Below are 22,971 nucleotides of genomic sequence, written 5' to 3'. Positions count from 1 at the left end.
GGCTCTGCCTCCACACACAGCAGAACGGAGCACAAAGTAACAGCAGGTTTCAGCGGCAGTCACCTCGCTTCAGCGCGCCTGGAGCTCAATTATCGCCAGGTGAGGGGGGCGTGTCAGGGCGGTGCTCCAGGGCCAGAAGATTTATGGGTCCTGTAGTCTGTTGTAGGTCACAGTCCGCCGACCAGCAGAGAAATGCGAGTGTTTCCCGCGAAGCGGGAAACGCGAGCAGTAGTGGTGCAAACGCTGCACAGGAATTAAATATTCAACACAGCTCCGCTCAGTAGCGCCTTCAGGAACAAAGCGCTAGCAGTATTATTGTTCACAGCCAAGGGCTCTGCCTCCACACACAGCAGAACGGAGCACAAAGTAACAGCAGGCTTCAGCGGCAGTCACCCTTTTTGCTGCTGAAGCAAGGGAAATCTGTACAGGCTTTGCTGTTTTGTGGATTTTTTGGTGGAATTTCTAGTTGAAGTACTGGACAGTGTAGCCTGTTTTATAGGCTGCATTATCTTTCTTTAATTCTCTCTTAAGTGTCTGTGCAGTTCTGCATTTTTTGACACTTTGAGAGATTATTTTTGATTGCTCCGGGGTCCACGCACATGGGCGGGACTATTCACTAGATTATGACTATACACAGAGATCCCCTACTACAGAAGTTTAGGTTCTGCAGTTCCGCCTTCACCATATCAAAGGATCTTCGGTTTGCTTGCACCTCTTGTGTGCAATCTAGGAACTGCATGAATATAAGGTTCTCGTACAGTAGAAGGACATTTTGGGGGGGCGACCCTAAGGATGGTATCACAGTCTCTGTAGTTGAGGAGCCTGGCGATCAGCTGTCTGGACCGAGCTTCAAGTCTAGGGGGTGCCTTCAGCACACTCGGAGCTTGTTCTATCACAAAATGACTATAGAGGGCCTGTCGATGAACCGCGGTCCTGATGAAGTCCTACAGAAATCGCTAGAGATTCTTGTTCTCACTCATTTTAGAGAGGCCCATCACGCAAATGTTATTCTACCTGGAACTGCCTTCTGCGTCCTACGCTTTAGCGTGTAGGTGTGCCGCCATCTCTCGCAGAAGGGTGATTTCCCTTTTCATTGTGGGAAGAGATGTCTACTGACCAGCGACAGTTTGCTCTAATGCTGTCACTCTGATGGTGAGGTTTTTACAGGCAGCTATTATGAGTGCAATGTCTACCGCTACAGTGTCAATTTTGTGATTTAGTGCAGACTAAGAGTCTTTAATTAACTGGAGCAACTCCTTGAGGGTGGGGTACAAATTACCAGTCAAAGTACCTCCTTTGGGCCCAGTACCAGAGTCTGCTCGCCTGCCACTGCCTCGTTACTAAAGGAGTAGTGCTCCAGCTTATGTGACAACATTGATTTCTGGCCTTATCTCACCTCATGGTGTCGCCCAGCTAACTCCGCTGTGGTTTCCTGGCTAGGGCCTCCGGCATCACTAGTTGCCCTATGTTGTCATGTGGCACAGAGAAAATGGCGGAGCAGGCTCCATAGCCTCATCTGTTTTGCTATATGCGGTGATGCTGTTCTTTTGTCCAGAACCTCTAATGGGCATGAATATGTGCTGGATGTCTGCTGCTTTTATGGCTAATTCGTGTTTGGCTACTAACGTAACTAAAACCTCTGTAATGGCCTGTGGACTTAGAATATTAAGTCAGGCTGCATTGCAATAAATGGTAAACCACTAGTAAACACCCATGAGTTTCCATTCCCAGACGTAACCTATAACTCATAAGGTTCTTGGGTTGCATCATCATTTAAAGCTTTATTCGACATTTGTCATAAAAGCATTCACCTAACCCTAATACAATAAATACTACATTTAAAAATAGTTCTAAAAATACATATTAAACATTAAATGTCGAATGAATACATGATAAAAATAGATCTGATAATAACAATTTATAGCAATTCATAAAAATGTAAGATTCCTAAAGTAAAATAGTATAATCCATGTGGCAAAATGCAAAATACATAATTTCATTAAGGTGCAATTGCCATTAACGATCGGGTACGAATTAACCAAGACCACACTAGAAATTTTGCTACACCAACCACAAGAAATGTAGAACAATCAGTTTCAAGTATCCTGAGAGCTTCCGATTGGCTACGGGTTCCCAAGTTTGAGCACACAGGTTTTAACCATTTACGTCTGGGAGACGAATACAGAGGACAACAAAACAAAAAATGAGAAATGTGTTCAGTTTGTTCATTACAATGGTGACAATATTCGTCCCATGCCGGGGACCAGTGCTTCTTAAACGCGTTCAGCGGAAGTACACCTATGCGAAATTGGAAATAAAGTTTTCTATCATGGGGTTTTTCAATTATATCCCAGAAAGGTTCGCAGAAAGGGTACATTTTTATATTTAAGAAGCGAGATGTTAAATTTGAACTTGTACTGTCACTAAACATTGTAAGATATACCATTTCCCAGTAGAGTTCTTTTAACTTAGCCTTTGTTGGAAAGCAGGTTACATCTTCAACTTCCCACAGATAGTCCAATTTCAGTTTTATTAGGAGTTCCCGAAGCTCCCTTAACCATGGAATACTGTGGAAACAATCAAATTTGATGACATCCTTCAATGCTGCTGCATAATGGCTTAATTCTGGGGTCACCATAATCCTTCTCCAGTATAGGAGAGGACGTAACCTCGCTATGTCCTCTATAGATTTTCTTCCCAGATCCAATTTTAACGGGGTTGTCGGTGTACTTTGGGGGACCATCACAATCCCTCGTAAAAACCTGTTTTCAGCTCGTCCCAATTCTCTCAAATTAGAAAAACCCCATAGTTCGGAGCCATATAAACAAGCCCCCAGTACTTTCATAGAATAGATTTCCAGCACACTGTTTACTGGCTTTGTCAATGAGGTGCGGTGTTTGAGTGTGATAGCGCCTGCTAGCTGCCTATACTTTAATAAGGTCATGGTTATGTGTTGCTTCCAGCTCATGTTTTCTTGGAGGGTGATGCCTAGGTAGGAAAAAGAATCCACTCTCTCCAGTGGTGTACCTTTGTATTTTATTACACCTTTAAAGGTGAACTGTTGGTTGAGGCACATAAATTTTGTTTTGGTGGTATTCAATTCAAGGCCCCTCCCATCGCAGAATACACCAAAGGCATCCACCACTTTTTGAAGCCCACTAGGGGTGCGGGAAAGTAAGAGTGTATTATCCGCAAACATGAGGACTGGTACACGAGAGCCAGCAATTACAGGGGCGTCACTAGCAACCTTTTCTAGATGTTCAACAATACCATTTATATAGATAGAGAAAAGGGTAGGAGCTAGGACACACCCTTGTCTTACCCCACGTTCTACTGGGAAGGGATCAGTTACTTCTCCTTGCTTGCCCCATCTTATTCTTGCAAAGTTGTTTTCGTGAAGACGAACAAGGAGTGTAAGCAATTCCTGGCTTAGGCCCACTTCCGACAAGGTCTTCCAGAGCATTTCTCTGGGGACCAGGTCGAAAGCTGCTTTTAGGTCCACAAAGACTGCATACAATGGCCCCTGCTTTAAAGTAACGTTTCTCCAGTAGATTGTTAGGAAGTGGAGAACTTGATCAACGCTACTAGTTGAGGGACGAAACCCTGCTTGATAAGGTGACAAAATGTTTTTTTCGTCAATCCATTGCTGCAGTTTATTTTGGACTAATCGGCCCATTAGTTTTTGTGCAGTGTCAATCAGACTAATGGGTCTATAGTTTCTAGCCTGGGACCGATCACCTTTCTTATAAATGGGAATAATTTCAGCTCCCTTCCATGAAGCAGGCACTTTCCCTCCCATAGCCACCGCATTAGCCAGCATTACAAAGTAGGTACACCAGGATTTCCGATCAGATAGAAAAATATCTGCCGGAATTCCATCCATACCTGGTGCTTTGCCCCTTGCTACGCAATCCAGTACTACACTCACATCCCCCTCAGTAAAAATTGGTGATTTGTAATAAACTTGATGTGGAGGACAATCAGTATTAAACATAGGGTTACGAGCATACTGTGGTCGGAAATATTCTACCCAATCGGTTTTCGGGACATAATTAGTTGGCTGGGGTGCTATGCCACCCTTTGCCCATTTTACTGAGGCCCAGAAACGCTTGGAGTCCTTTGAGGCACACGCCTCCTTAAGTTCTTGCCAACAATCCTCGTCCCAACGCTTCTTGGCTGTTTTTTGGACCTGTCTGTAGTGGTTTCTCGCAAGCCTTACTGCTTCGGCATTTCCTAATCTTAGTTCCATGCTAAGATTATCTCGTGCAACCCTACAGCTCTTATCATACCACCCTCTAGTCTCTTGGGGCTTTCTCTTTTTACTTGAGGCTACCGTTTTAACAAAAAAACTTTGAATTTTAGAAAACATTTTCTCATGAGCAGCCATCATGTAATCTGCGAAGTCAGTCATCCCATAATGGGACTTAATCTTACAGACTTCCTCCACCACTGTTTCCTTTAGGGTCTCTATTTTTACAATGTCCTCTAGGAGCATACTCCACTTCAAATGGCGGAGGTTGTTTGAGCTTACAAGATCTTGTGTAACCGTCTGATCCCCTCTAGGGAGGTCGGGTACTTCATGATAGTGATGGAGTGTCAGGCACAAAGGATTATGGTCACTTTCTAATTTGTCCTTCACTTCCATATCTATCAATCTATCCCAAGCTCTTACATCCAGTAGTATATAATCTATTCTACTGGCCGATCGACCATTATCAAAAGTATTTTTCCCCTTAGGGTCCGACGGTACCCGCCCATTTACTGCTCTAAGCCCTCTAGAAAGACAAAAGCTTTTCAATTGAATAGCTACTGTGCTCCATTTCTTGATTGCAGGGATATCTAGTTGGGGAATTCTCCACTTTATATCCTCATCTTCTGCCAAGGTTCTATCCTGCTCGCCCATAGGTTCGAAGGTGGTATTGAAATCCCCGCCTATTATTATATGAGGTAACACTGGCAGCATTTCAATATGATGCTCAAGAATCGTCAAGGTCTCTGATAATTTACCTCTAACAACTCCCCTGGAATAAAGATTGAACAAGGCCAATTGTTGGCCATTTTGCCAGTTAATATCCAGTGCTAGAATATCATTAGAGGGTTATAGACCTTCGCTTGACCACACTTTTCAAAGTTTGGCGTACCCAAATTAACAAGCCCCCAGAGGGACGACCCACTCTATTTTTTACAGCAGGAATATAAAAATTCAAATACCCTTGCCGGAAAATTGGTACAAGCGACCAAGTTTCTTGCAACATAACAATATCGTACTGGTCGATAAAGTCGACCCAATCTGGGATATTTAACTTATTTGCGATTCCCGCTATATTCCAAGAGATGATAGATAATGGGTATAAGGCCTTTTGATAGCACATCTGAACAATATCAGGGGTATTTACTGTTTCTACGGGAACTATCCCTGGGACTACAACTCTACTCATTGGAGATGACTTCTTAATTACCTCCAGTGCTGCATTTTGTTCCAACAGCACTCTAATTGGTTCCTCTGGAACAAAAGTGGAAAATACACTAGAGGCCATAGATGGTTTATATAATAGATGCTCATCTGAGAAGAGAGTCTTAACGTATCGTTGGTCCAACTGTGCTTCCGAAGGAGCAATAGATACACATGCGAGTCAATCGCATGCATTTAAGTCGGACAACACTGTGTAATGGTTATCCAAATTTAGCCCCCACTCGCCTGCTGGATTGACCCTGGCCCTTCTATTTCCCACAACAGTCCACTTAGTTCTTAGTATGCTAGATTTAGCTACTAGACCTCTTCTGCTATAGAAGAAATCCAGAGTCAAGGGTACTATTTCTGCTGTTCTAAGTTGTGGGGGGAAGATGTTCCGTAAAACATCAGGCAACACTTCAGGGCTCTTGAAGTTCAAAACCACACAATCCCCTTGAAATTTCTTTACCTTTGTACCTATCCACTTGACCCTTCTTGCTGTGAGCAAATCATCAGAAAGTTTTTCCTTGCCCCAGGGCGATATATGCATGTTATTACCAAGCCACTGAAGGGCCTTATGTCTTAAGGAATCTGGAGATTCGATCTGTCCTATATTCAACGATGGAGTGTTTGCAAGTACTAGAATCAAGGGGGAGGCTTCCACAATTAATTCGACTGGGCCAGTTTCTAGGTTAAAAAGCTCAGAGGTGGTGTTGGGTGCTGCTTGTGCTGGATCTGTAGTTAAAGCCATATCGGGGGTTTCACCATGCCCAGAGCTAACTTGTTGGATTTGGTCAGATGGAACTGGTGGATCTACATTCATGATCCCCCCGAGAGATTTCCCTGCAGCCTCTATAAGTTCACATTTAGTTGTTATTAAATTTGATATTTCCCCCACCCCCTCATTAGTTTTCTTTAAGAGGGTCTCTAGCTTGTTAACCTTGTTTGCAAGTTGGTCTACCTTTGATATAAGGGGTTTCATTAACCCAGATAATGTAGACTCAAGTATGCCCATAAGTTTACTTAAGAGGGTATCCTCCCCATCTGTACTTTCATACTCGTCTTCCCTTATCCTGTCCTCCACCCTTTTCTTTGCTCCTCTAAGGGGAGTTACAGGTTTGTTCTTTGAAGAGCGTAAGCCCCCTCTTCTAGGTGGAGCCTTAGTGGTCCCTTTTTTTGCTCTTGGTGCAGGGACCGGAGTCGGAGGGGTATTGCTCTGAGGTACTAACTCCATAGCTGTAGTAACATTATGTTGTTCTTCTAAATTAATTAGATCTACAAAAGGGTCATGTTGCTGTGTGATAGAGGCCGTGGATACATTCATAATAGAACAATCATTAAGGTCCTCGATTGGATCGGTGGGGAAGGTTTCATCACTAAGTGAGTGGAATACCCCTGATTGATTCATTTGGGCACAAGGTGGCGATTCAATGATTCCCAAAGAAGACCTCCGAACATTGTTAATTTTTGCCACCACCTGCACCAGATAATTATCCATGGTGTTAGCCGGAGTTACAGGCGTTTTTTGCTTCGACATTGTAGTCAGTCAATTGCAAGCAGCACAACCCTAAATATAAATATAACGACAGCAAGCCACTTGTGCTTCAGATATAGAGTTGTGTCGCCTTACCACAAGTAGATTCGCAGGTGGAGGAAAGAGGGGTGGCCCAGTCCAGTCTCTCACAGTCTAGAACGGGCTAAAACGGGCCCGCCCTTGGCCCGGGCTTCGCCCGGCGTCCCGCGGAGCTGGCCCTGCGGCGCTTATGTGCGCCTCCCCTGGCGCCCTCGCGGTGTCACTGACGCGCGCCGCCGCGTAGGCTGCCGGGATTCGTAGTCCCGGAGCGGCGGCGCCAACAAACTGCAGGTAAGGTGACTCTCGGCGGTGGCGGCGTGGGCTGAGTCTCCTGGCAAGCTGTGGAGCTGTGGAGTATGGTGGCGTCTCCTCAGGTAAGTAAAATAATGTCCCAGAGCTCCGCCGGCCCTGCGGCGCTTATGTGCGCCTCCCCTGGCGCCCTCGCGGTGTCACTGACGCGCGCCGCCGCGTAGGCTGCCGGGATTCGTAGTCCCGGAGCGGCGGCGCCAACAAACTGCAGGTAAGGTGACTCTCGGCGGTGGCGGCGTGGGCTGAGTCTCCTGGCAAGCTGTGGAGCTGTGGAGTATGGTGGCGTCTCCTCAGGTAAGTAAAATAATGTCTTGGGTTGCATACCTGGCGCAGAGAAGGCAGAGTTTTCCCATTCAGTTGGTTTCCTATTTAACCTGATCTCCAATATTGGCATGAAGCCTACCTCTTCACTCATTGAGATGTATAAAAGAAAATTTCTACAAATTCTAACTTATGTCGCTGCTGTGTGGGGTTATGAAACTGTGTGCTGCCTACAGGCTAAGGAAAAAAAAAAAAAAGAGTACGCAGACGAGTTTTGGGTCTTCCTGCCAGCTGCCCGACTTATGCTGTTCATGAGGAGCTCGGGCTAACTTTTGTCGTGCAGTATATCATTCTGGCACCCCCTTAATGCTGTGGTGTTCAATATTGTGCAATCCTGAGGCTGTATAACAAGGAGATTATAACTGAGTGTCTATCCTGTGATATGGGCCTCCAGAATCTCTGACTTCTCTATATTAAGGCAACTTGTATTAGGCTAGGTAAGGCTTCCATCTTCTTAAAAGCGAACAAGTTAACTAGAAAGGATAAACATTGGCTTAAAGTGACTTTATGACATGTAGCGGTAGAGCGAGTCTGAGGAATTACAGAAACCCTTCATCATGGGTTACATCTCGATCCAAGGGTTGGAGTCATACCTTGAAATGGTAACCAACATGTGGGACAGGACGATTCTGACAAGGTTTAGATTAGGGGTTATCAGAAGCAATTTCTGCTTTGCCCTGAGCCAGTATGACTCGACTGCTGCCCTGATCTGTCCCTTCATTGAGCATTCCCAGAAATGTCTTCCACACTTTAGTGTTTTCTGTTACTTTTATCGTATGTACACAAAAAGGTTTTAACTCGAGTACTTGTTAGAGCTGCTCTGACCAAATGTCAACCTGCTTCATTAAATTTGCAGATGCTTAATTTTCTGGAGGTACGTGTTAGAGTTTAAACGTTTTTCAAATTTCACTTGCAACATAGGCAGACCCTCATTTTTTAAAGATGGAGATTTTATCATGTAACTATTATATTTTGGGTCTGCAGCCTTCTAAGATTTGTACATTGTGGTAGTTTGAATTGGTTGAGCTTTTGTGATTATTTTCAATTATCAAATTAAGTTTGATTGATTGATGTAATCAGGGAAACAGAGAGGGTTAGCTATCAGGTACTAGCATGTTGAAAATGATGGGTTTTGGGTTTCTGTTTCAGCTTTGCCTTTGACTTAAAATGCAATAAAGTTTATTATTGAAAAAGACAGCGTTGCAGTTGTGATCTATTGGCAGTAGCATACGAGTGGAAATATAGTTCCCTTGAGGATAACTGCAAATGTTTAGAAACACAGCTTTCTTGATTACGTTTTTGTCACAAGTCTGAGCTTGAAAATCTGGATTTTGAAAACAGAATGGTATTGAAAATTAGAATAAATGTGATTAACATATATTAGCAAATAAGTAGGAACAACTGAATTAATATAAACAGCAGGGTAAATATCCTTCTTTATAGTTGCAATAAATCCATGCTCGAGCACAATATAATATAAGACTGAGATCAACTGCAGTAGATGAAAGGAGGATACAGGGTAAAGTCTTTACTTAAACGTTTTAAAAAACTAAGTACATGGGGACGTGGCCTGACCAGCAATGGAGTGAGACGTGTGGCACGGGAGCTCCGGGCCGCCGCCAACGTTTTAAGCGAGATTTCAGCAGCCAAATAGCGGTGAGGCGGCGCGGACCGGGCCCCCTGCATGGCGGGCGTCCCTGGGAGTCTGCAGGAAGCTACAGAGGCTCCCGGACTGAAGAGGAGGCGAGCCTAGCTGTGGGTGAGAGGCTGTCCCCGGCGAGACCCGGTCGCCATAATGTGGGTCTCGGGCCTGCCTGTGTCCATTGCGAGCCGTAGCCCACTGGGCCCTGCCGGCGAGCGGGGCGAGAAGGTTGAGTGCCGAAGACAGTGCTGGAATGGCGCGGGTGCTGGGCAGCCCCGGGAGTGACGGTGAGGGGGCTGCGGCGCTGTGGATGCTGGGACTGCTGTCCCCGGAGGCTTGGGTGACAGATGCTGCAGGAGGTGAGCGGGGACTGGGCTGGGCATTGGAGTGTCCGGCCTCCGCAATGAGCAGCCTGAGTGTTAGCCGGCTTCGGCGCCCGGCCCCGTAGAAGGTGGAAAGAGGAGACGGCGGGGGACCCCTGTCCGGCTTGTGGGTGCCGCGCGGGCTGGGAAGCCTTGGAGGCCTGTAGGCGCGCCCACCATTTCCCTCTGCAGAGCGGCGGCGCCCTGCCATTTTGATTCTTAACGAAGCGGCTGCTCCACAGTGGGGAGTCCTGGCCGCGGAGGCATAGGCGGCACGGCGCGGCTCAGCTGAGGGATGCTGGAAGTATCTTGTTCTGTGCGGTAGGTGGGGAGCAGGGACCCCCCTGAGATTGTTGGCGAAATTGGACTGGGGTTGACGGTGCTGCCTAACCGCCCAGCCGCCATTTGGGGACTGCGCAGGCCCTCTCTGGACACTGGCATGGAGGGGGCGTGGGAGAAGAGAGCGAGACCCCTACCTGTATAGTCCCCTAACGCAGAGTGAGAAGACTGCTGAGCGGCTGAAGTTGGGGCTGTTGTCCCCAGTGGTCTACATAACCGGAGATCAGTGTTGCCGGGGGTGAGCAGGGACCGCGGCCGGGCAGAGCGCTGGGGGGCCCGGCTGCTATCGCGAGAGGCCCCCTTGTATACTAGCGTCAGCGGCCGGCCTCACCAGGGGCGATTCCTAAGGACAACTCTGTGGTAGCCAGGTGGGGCGAGACGAGTACACCTGCCCCGAACGAGCCAGGCCCTCTGCCGGGGGGAACTCACCACCGGTCACGCAAGCGTTTATGACTTCTTTTATGGCGGAATTAAACATGGAAATTGGCTCCCTGCGCACTGAAGTGCACTCATGCGTCAAGAAGCTGAAAAAAGAAGTGACAGATTTAGGTGACTGCGTCAATAGCTTAGAAAGGACTATGGATGCCCGCACGGAAGACCAGGAGCAGATATGGCAGCGCCTGGCTACCCTAGAAGAGCAGAATATTGAACTACAATTAAAGCAAGACGATTTGGAGAACCGGAGTCGTCGGAATAACCTCCGCATCCGGGGAGTTCCTCTCGGAGCAGAGGGGAAGGACGCCCTAAGATATGTGGCACAGCTTCAGCATGAGGTCTGGGGAGATAAGGACGCCTTGCCGCCAACCCTGGATCGGGCCCATCGGGTGTAGGGCCTGCTGGAAGACCGGGGGTCCTGCCGGACATCCTTACCAGAGTCCACTTTTTTGTGGAGAAGGAAGCCAACCTCAAGGCGGCACATGCCAAGCAGGACCTCACATATGATGGTCACCGGATCCAGATCTTCCAGGACTTGGCGCCCAATACTCTGCGGCAACGGCGAACCTTTAAACCAGTCACTTACAAGTTACGAAGCCTGGACATTCCTTACCAATGGGGGCACCCGTTTGCTCTTATCTTTGCATGGGAATCCAAGCGCAGGGTGGTAGATCCTACAGAGAGGCAGCCCAGCTGCTTCGCCTCCCGTCCTCACCGTCGACCAGTCCGGCGAGGCCCCCTGCCGCGACGAGGGTTCCTGTCCGGCCGGCCTGGTCCACTGTGCGTCATCACCGAAGGTTCTAGCCTATTGATGAGCAGGCAGCGTCATAGGCCAAGCAGGACATCATTGAGCATATCAGGTCCCTAGAAGGAGACGCAGCTGGACCAATGCAGCCACCGAAGACTCCTTGATCGGCTCTCGTGTAGCCGCATTATGTTCACTTTCAGAGCCGGGGGCTGTCTTCTTCCCCTGCTGGGAGGGATTTATGAGTTTCCATTTCAGTGTTGGCCACCTGATTGCACTGTTGGGGGGGTGGGTCTGTGCTCCTGTCCTGGGTGTGCTGGTTAAGAGGTACTGCGCTCCTTTGGCTGTTCCTGTGGGAGTGACATCTTGGAGACTATCTGAACCCTGGGTGTAGGATGTCCCCATCCTGGAACAGGATTGTATGGCCATGTTGGCCACTTATGGGTTTTTCTCTTCTCTCTCTGTATTTTCGTATCTTGCTGGCTTCTTTTTCTTGTTTCATCTCCTGGGTGTGTCGGGTGGGGGCTTCTGCGGCTGCGGTGCGTTGTGCTGGTGGGGTTGGGCGGGCTCCTCAGCATCTGTGTGTTCTTCTTGAGGTGGATTGGGGGGCTGATGAGTGGTCTACCTTGGCCTCAGTCATGACTGCGAATCTACCTAGTCTACTGACAGTCTTGACGCTTAACGGCAAGGGCTTAAATTCCCCCCAACAAACGGGGGCAAACGTGGCCAAGGACCATATAGCCAATATCCAGCCGCCGGATGGGACGAGGGTTACCTCGGAGAGGGATAAATGCGAAGCATTTAGAGCCTATTATGCTGCACTATACAAGGCGGAGACACCGTCTCCAGAACTGGTGGCGGATGTTCTGAATCGCTATACGGGGTCGCCGTTACACCCCCATCATGCAAAGACCCTGGAGGGCCCTATTGCCGAGGAGGAGTTAACAGCGGCTATAAGAGAACTCCCTCTTGGGAAGACGCCGGGTCCGATGACCTGCTCCTGTTCTTCTACCGCATGTTCCAAACTCAACTTCGGCCTCACTGATGGGCCGTCGTCCGCCATGGGTATTAGTGAGATAGTGCTCATTCCAAAGCCGGGGAAGGACCCCACACTCTGTGCATCCTACCGACCCATAGCCCTGTTAAATACTGACCTTAAGATTTATACTAAGCTGCTGGTGAAACGCCTGGACCCCCACATGCCAGGACTAGTAGAGCCGGATCAGGTTGACTTCATCCGCGATCGGCAGGGGGCGGATAATGTGCATAGAATTGAGCACTTGGTGGGGAAAGCACACCAGTGGAAAATACCGGCTTGCCTCCTGTCGTTAGATATGGAGAAGGCATTTGACCGGGTGGACTGGGCTTTTCTTCGGGCGGTTCTGCAAAAGATCGGGCTCGGTCAGAACATGGTTACTAGGGTCATGGAACCATACATTGCCCCACAAGCCAGGATTAGGGTAAATGGGCAGCTCACGGCGCCCTTCTCCATCCATAAGGGTACTAGGCAGGGGTGTCCCCTCTCACCCTTGTTGTTGGCCCTCGTAGTAGAACCCCTAGCGGAGGTGATCCGGCAGGCACCAGATATACATGGTATCCCCCTGGGAAAGCGCGAGAACAAGGTGGCCCTTTTTGCGGATGATCTTATTCTTACTTTAACGCGCCCTCAGGTGTCCCTCCCAGCTCTGCACTGTCTGCTGTGGCTTTTTGAACGGGCCTCTGGCCTTAAGATTAATCATGACGAATCCTGGGCCCTCAATCTCACTATTCTGAAGGAGGAGATCCCTGTCCTTGGGAAGCTTGCGCCGTACCAACGGGCCTCCAACCACATTCGCTACCTCGGCCTCCAGTTGACTCTCTCTCTAGACACATGGATGCAAGTAAACTGACGGGAGTGTAGGAAGGCGGTTCTAGAAGAGCTACGGAGGTGGAAGCCCTTGACGATATCATGGATGGGTGGAATCAATGCCATTAAGATGTCGATCCTCCCTAAAATGTTATACTTATTTCAATACCTCCCCACACCTATTCCGTTGCATCATATACAAGGCCTCCAACGCAAACTTACGGCTTTCATCTGGGGTGGTAGTCGGCCACGTTTTTCTCAAAGGCGTCTTACATCACCCAACGATATGGGGGGGTCTGGCCTGTCCCAACCTTGTGGATTACTATTGGGCCTCGCACCTTCGTTTCGTAGTGGAATGGACGACGACAGAAAGTGAGAAGGTGTGGCTCAATATGGATCAGGTGGTGACTGGGCGAACCATCTGGGATCTCGCATGGATTCATCGGGCAGCACGTTCTAGTAGTGCTTATATAGCGGTGTCCACTAGAACGGTTCTGGATATATGGGATAAGGAGGCGGAGCGCAGAGGTCTCACGTCGTTTCCATCGCCACATATCCCTCTGGAGGGGAATCCGCTATTCCCGCCGCCCCATCGCACGCGCGCCTTTGCTAGCTGGGCGCAAGGGGGATGCAGAGTGATCTGTGATCTATATGAGGGGGGGCGCTCAAGACCTTGGTCCAATGTAGAGAGGAGTTTCGCGTCCCACCGGAGCCGGGATTGCAATACGCTCAGCTGCAGCACTGGGTATCCGGGAGCGAGATGCAGCAGGCGGCTACTCGCGCCTTTACCCCCTTCGAACAGCTGGTCCGTTCTTTTGACGAATCCAAGGGGCTGATATCTCGGATCGATCAGATCCTGCAACACCCACCTGCAATGCCCTCCCACCCGTATCAATGGCAGTCGACGTTCAATGCAGAAATTACGCCCGCGCAGTGGTGTCGGTTGTGGCGGTATATCCCCAAAATCTACCGCAGATGTTTCCTGCGTCTTCTCCCCTGTGTTGGAGGTGTCTGACTGCATCTGGGGACTTCATTCATGTTTGGTGGGCGTGTTCATCGTTGACCCTGTTCTGGAAGGAGGTACTTAGCCACATTCAGGGGGTATTGGGGTTCCCTCTGCCTGAGGCCACACGCACGATTCTGTTGAGCATCAAGCCTGCTAGCCTGAAGGCGCTCACCCGGAGTGACTGGATTCTGGCGCTTCACATGCTCGGGCGGCCAAACCGCTCATAACCTTATACTGGAAAAAAACTGAAGCTTCCCCATTCGCTGCCTGGTTTGTGCGTTTATGGCATGTCATCGCTATGGAGCTCTTCACAGCGCCGCTGCAAGCGCGCGACACTCATTTTAAGACTGTCTGGCAACCTCTGATTAAATACCTTTGTGCACTTGAGCGTGCGTGTCACATGCCTACCAAACTTAGAGTGCTGCGCCTCTTTGAGGATGCTCTGGTCCCACCTGAGCCTGGTAGATTGCTCCCGTAGTCGCATTGCTTGTTTGCTTAAGGCACCCCCTTGAACCTGGTTTTTGCCTGCATGTGTGGTGACATACGCTCCCCCCGCCTGCACACACCATTCTCCACTTTTCTGTTCTGTCTTCTCTTCTTTCTTATCCTTTGCATTCTCACGGTTCCAATGCCTGTCTAGACATGTCTGTTGCCTTTGGGCCTGTTGCCTGTCCGATACAACTGTGGATTTTCAGAGGTCTCGCTTCCTCCCACGCCCCTTTGTATCACAATTTGCATCAGGCCACGTGGCCGGCCCCTCAGAGGTTGTAGGCGTAACGCTGTGTTCAGATTTGCTTCTTGTGGTGGATTCTTGTATCATCAAATAAACACTTACTTACGCGGCTGGCCCTATATAGGGTTGTGGGCTTAACACTGTGTGTAACCGGACCTATTTTCTGTGTTTACGTCTGGAAAATAAAATAGACTTGAAAACAAAAAACTAAGTACATTAGAAAAAAGTTAATAATCAGTTGAGTAGGGCAATTGAACATTAATGGTGGAAAACCAATCATGTCTACTTTAGCGGCAGCTGATCCGGATACCAGTGACTTGAGGGAGGAGGTGGAATAGAAGGAATCACATCCTGATATTTCGAAATGTTTTTGCACTGTGCTAGAGGTTAAAGCTGGGCAATCTGAGATCAGGGACACAGCATTTCATCAGAAGATGTATTATTGCAGGGGAGGTCAAATATTTTTAACTTTTCTTTAGATGGATAATGGAATTTAGGACTGCCTTCAAAATGTCAGATTATGCATAAAGATCAATTTCTACAGCACCTTTTTACTGAGGTTCATGTTCTCCATCTTTGTCTTCAGTTGTTTCATTTTATTCATGGTGACTGAATTTTCTAAATTCTGTTGGCCAGATGGAGACACCTCAGCATCATCTTCATCATAGAGGTTGTAAACGGAACCTCCACTGTTGAGCAAAATGAGAATTATCATTAATTTTTTATTTTCGATTTGTTGGTATTCATTTAGGCCTTGTTATACCAAAAAGAACAATGCAGCATTCGACCATTTATGACAAAGCCGGCATGTCTGAATTTGAATTTCTATTAAATAAATTTTACACAAGAGCTTGCTTGTTCTGCGCCTTGTGCGGTTCGTTTTTGGGTTAAGAGTGGTGCTTGCATTGCTACTACTTGTGTTCTAATCTTCTAATTAGACCCATGACCTGTACAGTTTGTAAGCTCAGTCTGTATACTTTATGCTCTGGCTGGGAAGGTAAGCTGCCATTATCAGACATTTGAGTGGTCACGTACATCTTATGTTTAACCCCTTCGATGCTGATGACGGAACCGTTCCGTCATCAGTCACGGCTGAGCTGTGCTGATGACGGAACGGTTCCGTCACGACCGCGCCCTGTTCTGGAATGTCCAGCACAGGGCGCGGCTACGGCGCCGCGGTCAAGGTGTTAAGAATGCTAAACCAGTTCCATAGCAGCTCACTATTACAGAACATTGGATGAATCGCTAGAAAAAAGGAGGCTACTGTAACAATCTAAAACATGAAAAACATTTTTTTCTCATATAAAAAAAATATGGGCCCCGGATTATTGTTACAATTTAATTTCTCAAAAACAGAAAATGTTGTCAAGCGTAGCATCAAAATTAGTTTAACAAACTTGACATAAAGCGAGAGCGTAAACAAAGAGTGCCCAGTTTTGGTTTGGTGTACATCTATTCATCTGCTTTACAGGAAAAAATATAAACACCCCAAGCACGTGGAACAATGAATATGAGTCAGTTAGTTATCCCACGGGTTCATTTTGGCGCTAGTAGCCAATACTAGGACTCTAGGCCCACCTCTGCATAAACATTTGCTACAGCCACTTGGAGAGGGTCAAGGAAGCCATACCCCACTCGTACAGTAATGTCTAGACAAAATCCAAGAAGGGTGAAAAATTACATTTAGCCCCAAAATAAGTTGTGTGTGCCCTAAGTAACAACAGAAGAAAATATGCAAATTGTAGTCTACCTTTGTTCAATTAAGGTGACCGTAACATACTCCTTTGGGTTAGTGGAACTTTCTAACACCCAAACGAAAAAAAAAAAAATCGTAGGGCTTTGGGCACAGGTTATGGTTAAAGTATTTGCGGTGCAGGGTATTCCAATAGACCTTTTAAGGTCTGCATACCTAAACAAGCATTGGTTTGACTTACTTTAGGGGAATGTGTTCTTGGCTGCAAATGGCAAATGTTACTGAATGGTATCTTTAGATGCACAAACAGAAAACAAACAGATTGGGAAACATGTGCAACCCGCACCCGGATACAGAAAGACGCACATACAGTCAGGCAACAGACACATACATGGGCACAGATGGTTGAATGGCTGAGTGTATACAATGATAAGAAGATCGATAGATAGGGAAGGTTGAATATCTGGATAAACAATTATTTGGTAGTTGGTTAATGCATGGGTGTGGGGATTATTTTACATTGGAATAGATTGAAAAATATATAGGTGTGGACTGATGTGTGTAGAGGGGTGGATGAATGTTAAGGACGATGGATAAGTAGATGAATTTGTGGGTGAATAAATGTCCGTAGAAGCAAAGATGGCAGATGACTGTGGGTGGATAGATGGTGTATAGGTGGTAGGAGAAGAAGGCATTGATGTTGCTGCATAGGATAAATAATTTTCAGTTACAATCTTCTAGTGAACAAATACGTATTTTATGAACAACAAATATAAAGTGTGCTTGCACAATGAGTTTAACAAACACAGCTTGACCGATGACTCCCTCCGCTATGCCTGGGCAGTTTTCTGAGTCTTGTTGCCAATGGACTCTCTCCTCTGAATTTCTGTTGTGCCCTATGAGCCTGCACCCCCTTCCACTGTCTACAAACTGTAGTGACATTACACAATAATCTAATAAGGCATTATAAAGTATGAACATTGACACATTTGTAAACCAAAATGTATCTACAAAAGGCCTTCTGGGGGCCAATGGGTCCAACCATCTCACAAATGTCGTGCCCCTACTTTGTCCCAGCCAGGGACCAGTTAGCTATGAAATCTGCTAAAAGTTGCCAATAGAAATTGTGAGATAGGGAATGGTGGAACATCACTAAGAAATCATAGATGGAACAAGATACAGCAACCACTTAGAATCCAAAACACCACCATTTAAAGCCAGCTAAAGATTATGCTCTTTGTGAGAGCCTTCATCTAGGGAAACTGATTCCAAACATCCAGTTTCTATTTAAAAAAATGACTGAGCCCACCAATTGAGCACAGACCAAACCATTATTTAAAAGGTTTGGAAAAGAGTTGCCAATCTGCCGGACAGTTAAGAACTGAACTAATAAACAGTGTTTTGCTTTGGTTTATAGGAGTATTTCTAAGTCAAAAGGGAAAAAGGTTGCTGAAAGGAGGCCCAGGAGGAAGGAGTTTCCTGGGCTGATACAGATGTGCAAGGCTAACTGAAAACCCGCTCTCTGTATATTTGTATGTGCAGATGACATGAACTGTGGTAAACACCTAAAGCGGTCTGTACCAAAACCTAATTGTTCTTTTTTAAGGACAGAAATACTGGGCACAATGCAAGTTCTACTAACAGCATGGTCAAAACCAATGCCTTTATCTTAGTGAAAGCACCTGACCAGCAGACATCTCCCCTAGTTACTGCTGGCTATGGTCAAAGAAAATCATTACAAAACATAAAATATTCAAATAAACAACTTCGTTAAAAGGAAGGTTTTAAAAAAAATTAAAACATGGTATTAGCAAACAAATTTCCATTAAAAAAAACTTCCACTGAAATGAAATAACGGATACAATCTAAAAAACAATAACTTGTATAATTTGGCTGATAAAGTCAGTGACAGAACCAAAAGGTCCTCCCCTCAGGCATGGCTTATGATCACACAGAATAGCATCAATAAATTGCCTTAAGATCACACTTTTCTACATACAATTTCTTTATATAGTTGGACATCCTAAACAAATGGTTGGAAATTCATTGTGAGATGACATGGTCAGCCAAGAATAGTAGTCACGGGACATGGACCAAGCGCCACAATACAGATCAGAGTATCATTTGGGGAATTCCAGTACACCCTTCTTTTTTATTGGATTTTATCCATGGAGCCTGCACAGCTTGGCAAATAATTTAAGGATAGAAAACCACATATGGTCTATTATAAATTACTAAAACCAACTTAAGAAGTAACAATTATTACAAAACAAGTTCAAAAAAGCCCTGATGAAGTTCAATGTATACTGTATTTGTGGGTGCACCACTTCATCTTTATCTGGAATTTTAGTCAGCCCTGCAGTGGTATCACACAACGGCTGATATTAGAGTTGATGCATACTGAATTAATACCATCTGGAACTAAGTGTTAGGTGCAGTACAGAGGTCCGCTGTCAGTATATTGTTCACTTTTTGAACAGCGGACCTATAAAATCTGCTCTTTATGCGGATGAAATACTTATGACCATTACAAACCATTACACTTCGCTGAAAACTCCAATGTCGTTAGTGGGCTCACACTGCTCAAGAATGACAGAGAAATGTGTGTAGTGAAAGAGCCACTTTTGTAGTCTGGCACCCAATGATGACCTCCAACTATCACCATTTTAATTGATTTTAGTGTGTTCCTTAATGTAGGATGGCCCTGCATTTGCCTGCTTCTCTTCTGTTCTGTAATCTTGCTGTCTTTCAGTGGGAGCTGTACCTGAGTGGAACAGTCTTGCCAAGAGCAGAGCGTGTGGGATGTGTATTTGAAGGTGTGCAGTTGTGTAGGAATGTGTCAGTGGTGAGAATTATGAGTTCTTACTATTGGCTTTGACCATTCTGTTTTCTGACTTTATCTTGCTTAATGGCAGGGCTTGCCTATTGGCGTTGGCATAATCTTATGCCATCTTGCATTAGTGGCCTATGCTTAAGCGACTATCTTCTGAGCCTTTCTAGGTGCGAAGCGATGTTTTGCTTTCTGCACTCTGTGTGCTATTAGAAACCAGTTCTTGTCAGAGGAATGTGCTCACTCTATGCCGGAGTCATAACAAAGGCCTGATCAACCGGAGGTATGACCTTGGTACGAAGTGGTACAGGAATCTGATGGGAAAAGGAGGCGGGGCTGGCTAGAAGCTTCCACCAACGTTTTCACTTGTATTAAAGGGGGGAGCCTCCACTGGTCTGGTGGAAGTTGGAAGTAGAAGTTCTGGGAGTTTGGATTCTGAGTGAGGGCAGACGTGTCTATCTCGGTTTGAACCCTGATTGCTGAGCTCTGATCCCCGGATGTGTGAAGACTTCCCCCGGCCAGAAGTGGGCAGTGTATGCATCAGGTGATGTATTGAGTTTTGTGATTATTGCCATTGTGATGTGAGCCAGTGGCTGTGATCGTTTGAGGTGTTTCTTTGTGGTGTGGGAGGTGCACATCCGGAGTGATCCTCTACTCTGTATATATATCTTTCTGATCTCTTGCAGGACGTCCAGTGTATCTTACCTTATATCAGTTATTGCTTGTTTATTAATCAGTATAATTATTGATTCATGCCATTTAGATTATAAGTTTGCTCAGTTATTGATTCATGCCTGTAGATTAGAGGTTTGCTACATATATTTGAATTTAATGTATTTGGTATCTGAGACAACCTTGTTTAGAGAGTATTATGTAATAAACCCCAAGCCTTATTCTAAAAGTGATAGTTTTTGCATTTTGTTAAATAAAAATCATTTTTCAAAAGGTGCGGTTTGTTTTGTGTTGCAGTCTTGCTGTGCCAGGGGTGGTAAGACATGCTTAAAAGTGTACATTATTCAAAGGTATAATGATATATTTGCCTCCCAGGTGGGAGTGCAGTGATTGGGTCTGGCTTATTGGTGAGAATAAAACATTTTGCCGTAGTCGGTTGCAGGATTTGAACATCGATTTAAAAGGGGAAGAAATAGATTTTCTATACATTATAAGCAGACTCTCAGATACCAATTGATATATATATACATTTGGATGGGAGGTAACCCATATGGTTTGCTAGCCCATGAGTGAGCTAATTGTGCTGGGTTGAGTGGGAATTGGAGTGTGTGTTTAAGTGCATTTTGTAAAAAGTGCTTATGAATAATTTGCTACGTTAGGCAGAAAGGGCTGAATCCCTTTCAAGTGTTTAGTAAGAAATGTATACAAAACATGTTCAGCTGCAGTGTGAATTTGAGACATGAGAGACATGGTTTGTGGAGCCAAAAATACCTCTGCAATGTTAGCCTGTCAGAATAAATTGCAAAACAAGTAAAGGTTGGAATTGACTGAAACCCTGAAATGCGGGATGTTCTTTGTTTGACATCTTTGGGAAAAGCGCTTGAAATTGTTTGGTTTCTTTGAAAACATGATAAAATAAAAGGAGCATTTGCAATTGCTTTCCCAGGTAAATTAATAAATTAGGTCCTTTTATGAAAATGCCTGGAAAGAGTTTCTTGTTGTCCTGGTTATTCTGAATTTGTAAAATGTAACAAATGTAAAAATATGGTCTGATTAGAAGTACTAGAATGTACATTATTTTAACATAGGAAGTGATTCAACATGAAGTGTGAATTTGTGCTGCACAGACACGCATTTAAATGTGCACTAGAACAAGTGAAATACAGACTCATGGTCTGACAGGGGGCAGTTTATAGCTTTTAGATAAGAACAGAAGAAAGCGAGACTGAGGATATTAGCCTTGAATAAAATGTTTAGCTTGTGAATTCAGTTTCACTCTGACAAGAGGTGAAAGGGTTGAGGAAAAAATGTGAGGCTGTTTTCCGTCTCAGACATGAAATGTGTTCTGGGAGTGGATGGCACGTACAAATCTGGTGCAGGAGGAGAAATGAAATACACAGTCAGTGATAGTGCTGTGAAGACTGCGGATAAATTCCTACGGGAGGGTCCATCCCAGCTCCTCACCCCAGCAGACAGAGACAGCTTCCTTGACAGAGATGTTTGGGAGGCTTGCAAATGCGCAGGTTTCCTCCCTCCCATGAGGAGAGTTGCAGAGCAGACGAAAGTTGGCAGGCGTGCATGGCACTTCGGCCTTGGAGGTGATAAGGTGGGGGCTAGGAAGTAGCAGAGGAAGAAGGCTCTGCTTGTTATCTTTGGCATGGTACCAGCAGGTTCGGCGGTAGCCTGAGTAGGGAGGTGCAGCGCTTGAGGTGGGATTGAGAGATAGCACACAGAGAGCAGCTTTCGATAGTTTGCAAAAAAAAATGAAGTAGGAAAAAGGTACAGAGAATAGGAGTTAAAAGGTGTGTGCTTTTGCCATCCTTGGAACAGATTTACACATTAGATGATGAGATGTATTTTTGAAGCAATCTAAAAACAAGTTTTTTTTTATTTAAAAGAGAGAATTGACCAGCTAGGATGAGTCGGATGTGAAAAAATGTGAGTTTAGAGAACGTGAGGAAAATGAACAGACCAGTTGTTTTTTTTATTTGAGTTAACGATCGCTGTTCGTAGGTATAAAATTAGACATGTTGGTGAATAATGAATTTTGTTTTACAGGGAGGAATGTTATCTTAGGAAATAAATGCAGCAATTTAGAAATGTGACAGTATATTTTGTGTTCCAGTTCAAGTGAAATGTGATTTTTATAGTTTTTGTAAGGAATGGGGAAAGGAAAAATAGGTTTTTAAAAGTTACAGATACTTTTGTGTTATTGCGCATTGACAGATACTGGACAGAGAGTATTACAATGAAATACAATGTGATTTCTCAGGTCCTCATGAAAAGTCGAGGGGTAGAGATTGAGAATATAAGATTCCCTAGAATGTGCTGACGGAGCATGACTGAACCTTTGATTTCCTTACAGATGACAAGGCTAAAATCTTGGAGGCATGATTCAGAGTTGGTGTGCATACCCAAGTACCAGCACCTAGGAGATAAAGATCATACAAGCAGGTGGGCAGAAAATGAAGGGATTTCCCCTAGATTTAATCAGAATTGTGATTCTTATGTGCCAGAATGCACAGGCCAGACAAGTACCATAGAAAGTGAAATGCCGGTTGAGGAAAGGAAAATTACCGGAGCAGATGAAGTGTCCTGGGTTTCTGCCAATAGATAAAGGGAGCACGTATCCAGCAGTGAGTGGAAAAATAGTAAGGATAATGCCCCAGCCCTTCTTGCTGTGCAAAGAAAAAGAGAGTTTCATTCTCATACCAAGGATTCAGAGATTAAAGCGTGGGTAGAATTTTCAGACAATTCCCCAGAGCTAGAGGAGAGCTGTGCAGACAGTGATGATTATTTTTTTTTTTTTTTTGCAAGAAGAGTGATGCTTTTTTCTTTTTTCAGATCACCATGTGCAGTGCCTTGGTGTGCATGTGGCGCCCAGGCCCCGCATGCGTGGGCCTATCCCTAACCCCCCCTTCCCCAAGCCTGGTGGAGCTGCCAAGCCGGACGGTGGAAGGTGATGTCCTGTAGCTGAGGGAAGCTGATGTTCTGTAGCTGACCGGACCGGATG

At 45.8% G+C, this 22,971-nt stretch overlaps 1 protein-coding gene across 1 annotated transcript in view; it reads right to left on the bottom strand.

The window, feature by feature from the left end:
• The window catches only part of ZFAND4 (zinc finger AN1-type containing 4), a 371,796-nt gene that overhangs the window by 187,007 nt on the left and 161,818 nt on the right, over window positions 1-22,971 (bottom strand). The window contains exon 6 of the mRNA XM_078643109.1: window positions 15,311-15,452. Within this exon, the coding sequence (XP_078499235.1) occupies window positions 15,311-15,452 (142 nt within the window). The remainder of the gene's footprint in view (window positions 1-15,310; window positions 15,453-22,971) is intronic.

This window comes from Lissotriton helveticus, chromosome 5_1, assembly GCF_964261635.1.
Source record: "Lissotriton helveticus chromosome 5_1, aLisHel1.1, whole genome shotgun sequence".
NCBI lineage: Eukaryota > Metazoa > Chordata > Amphibia > Caudata > Salamandridae > Lissotriton > Lissotriton helveticus.
The sequence above is the reverse complement of the archived record's forward strand: the minus strand, read 5'-3'. Positions and strand labels throughout refer to the sequence as shown.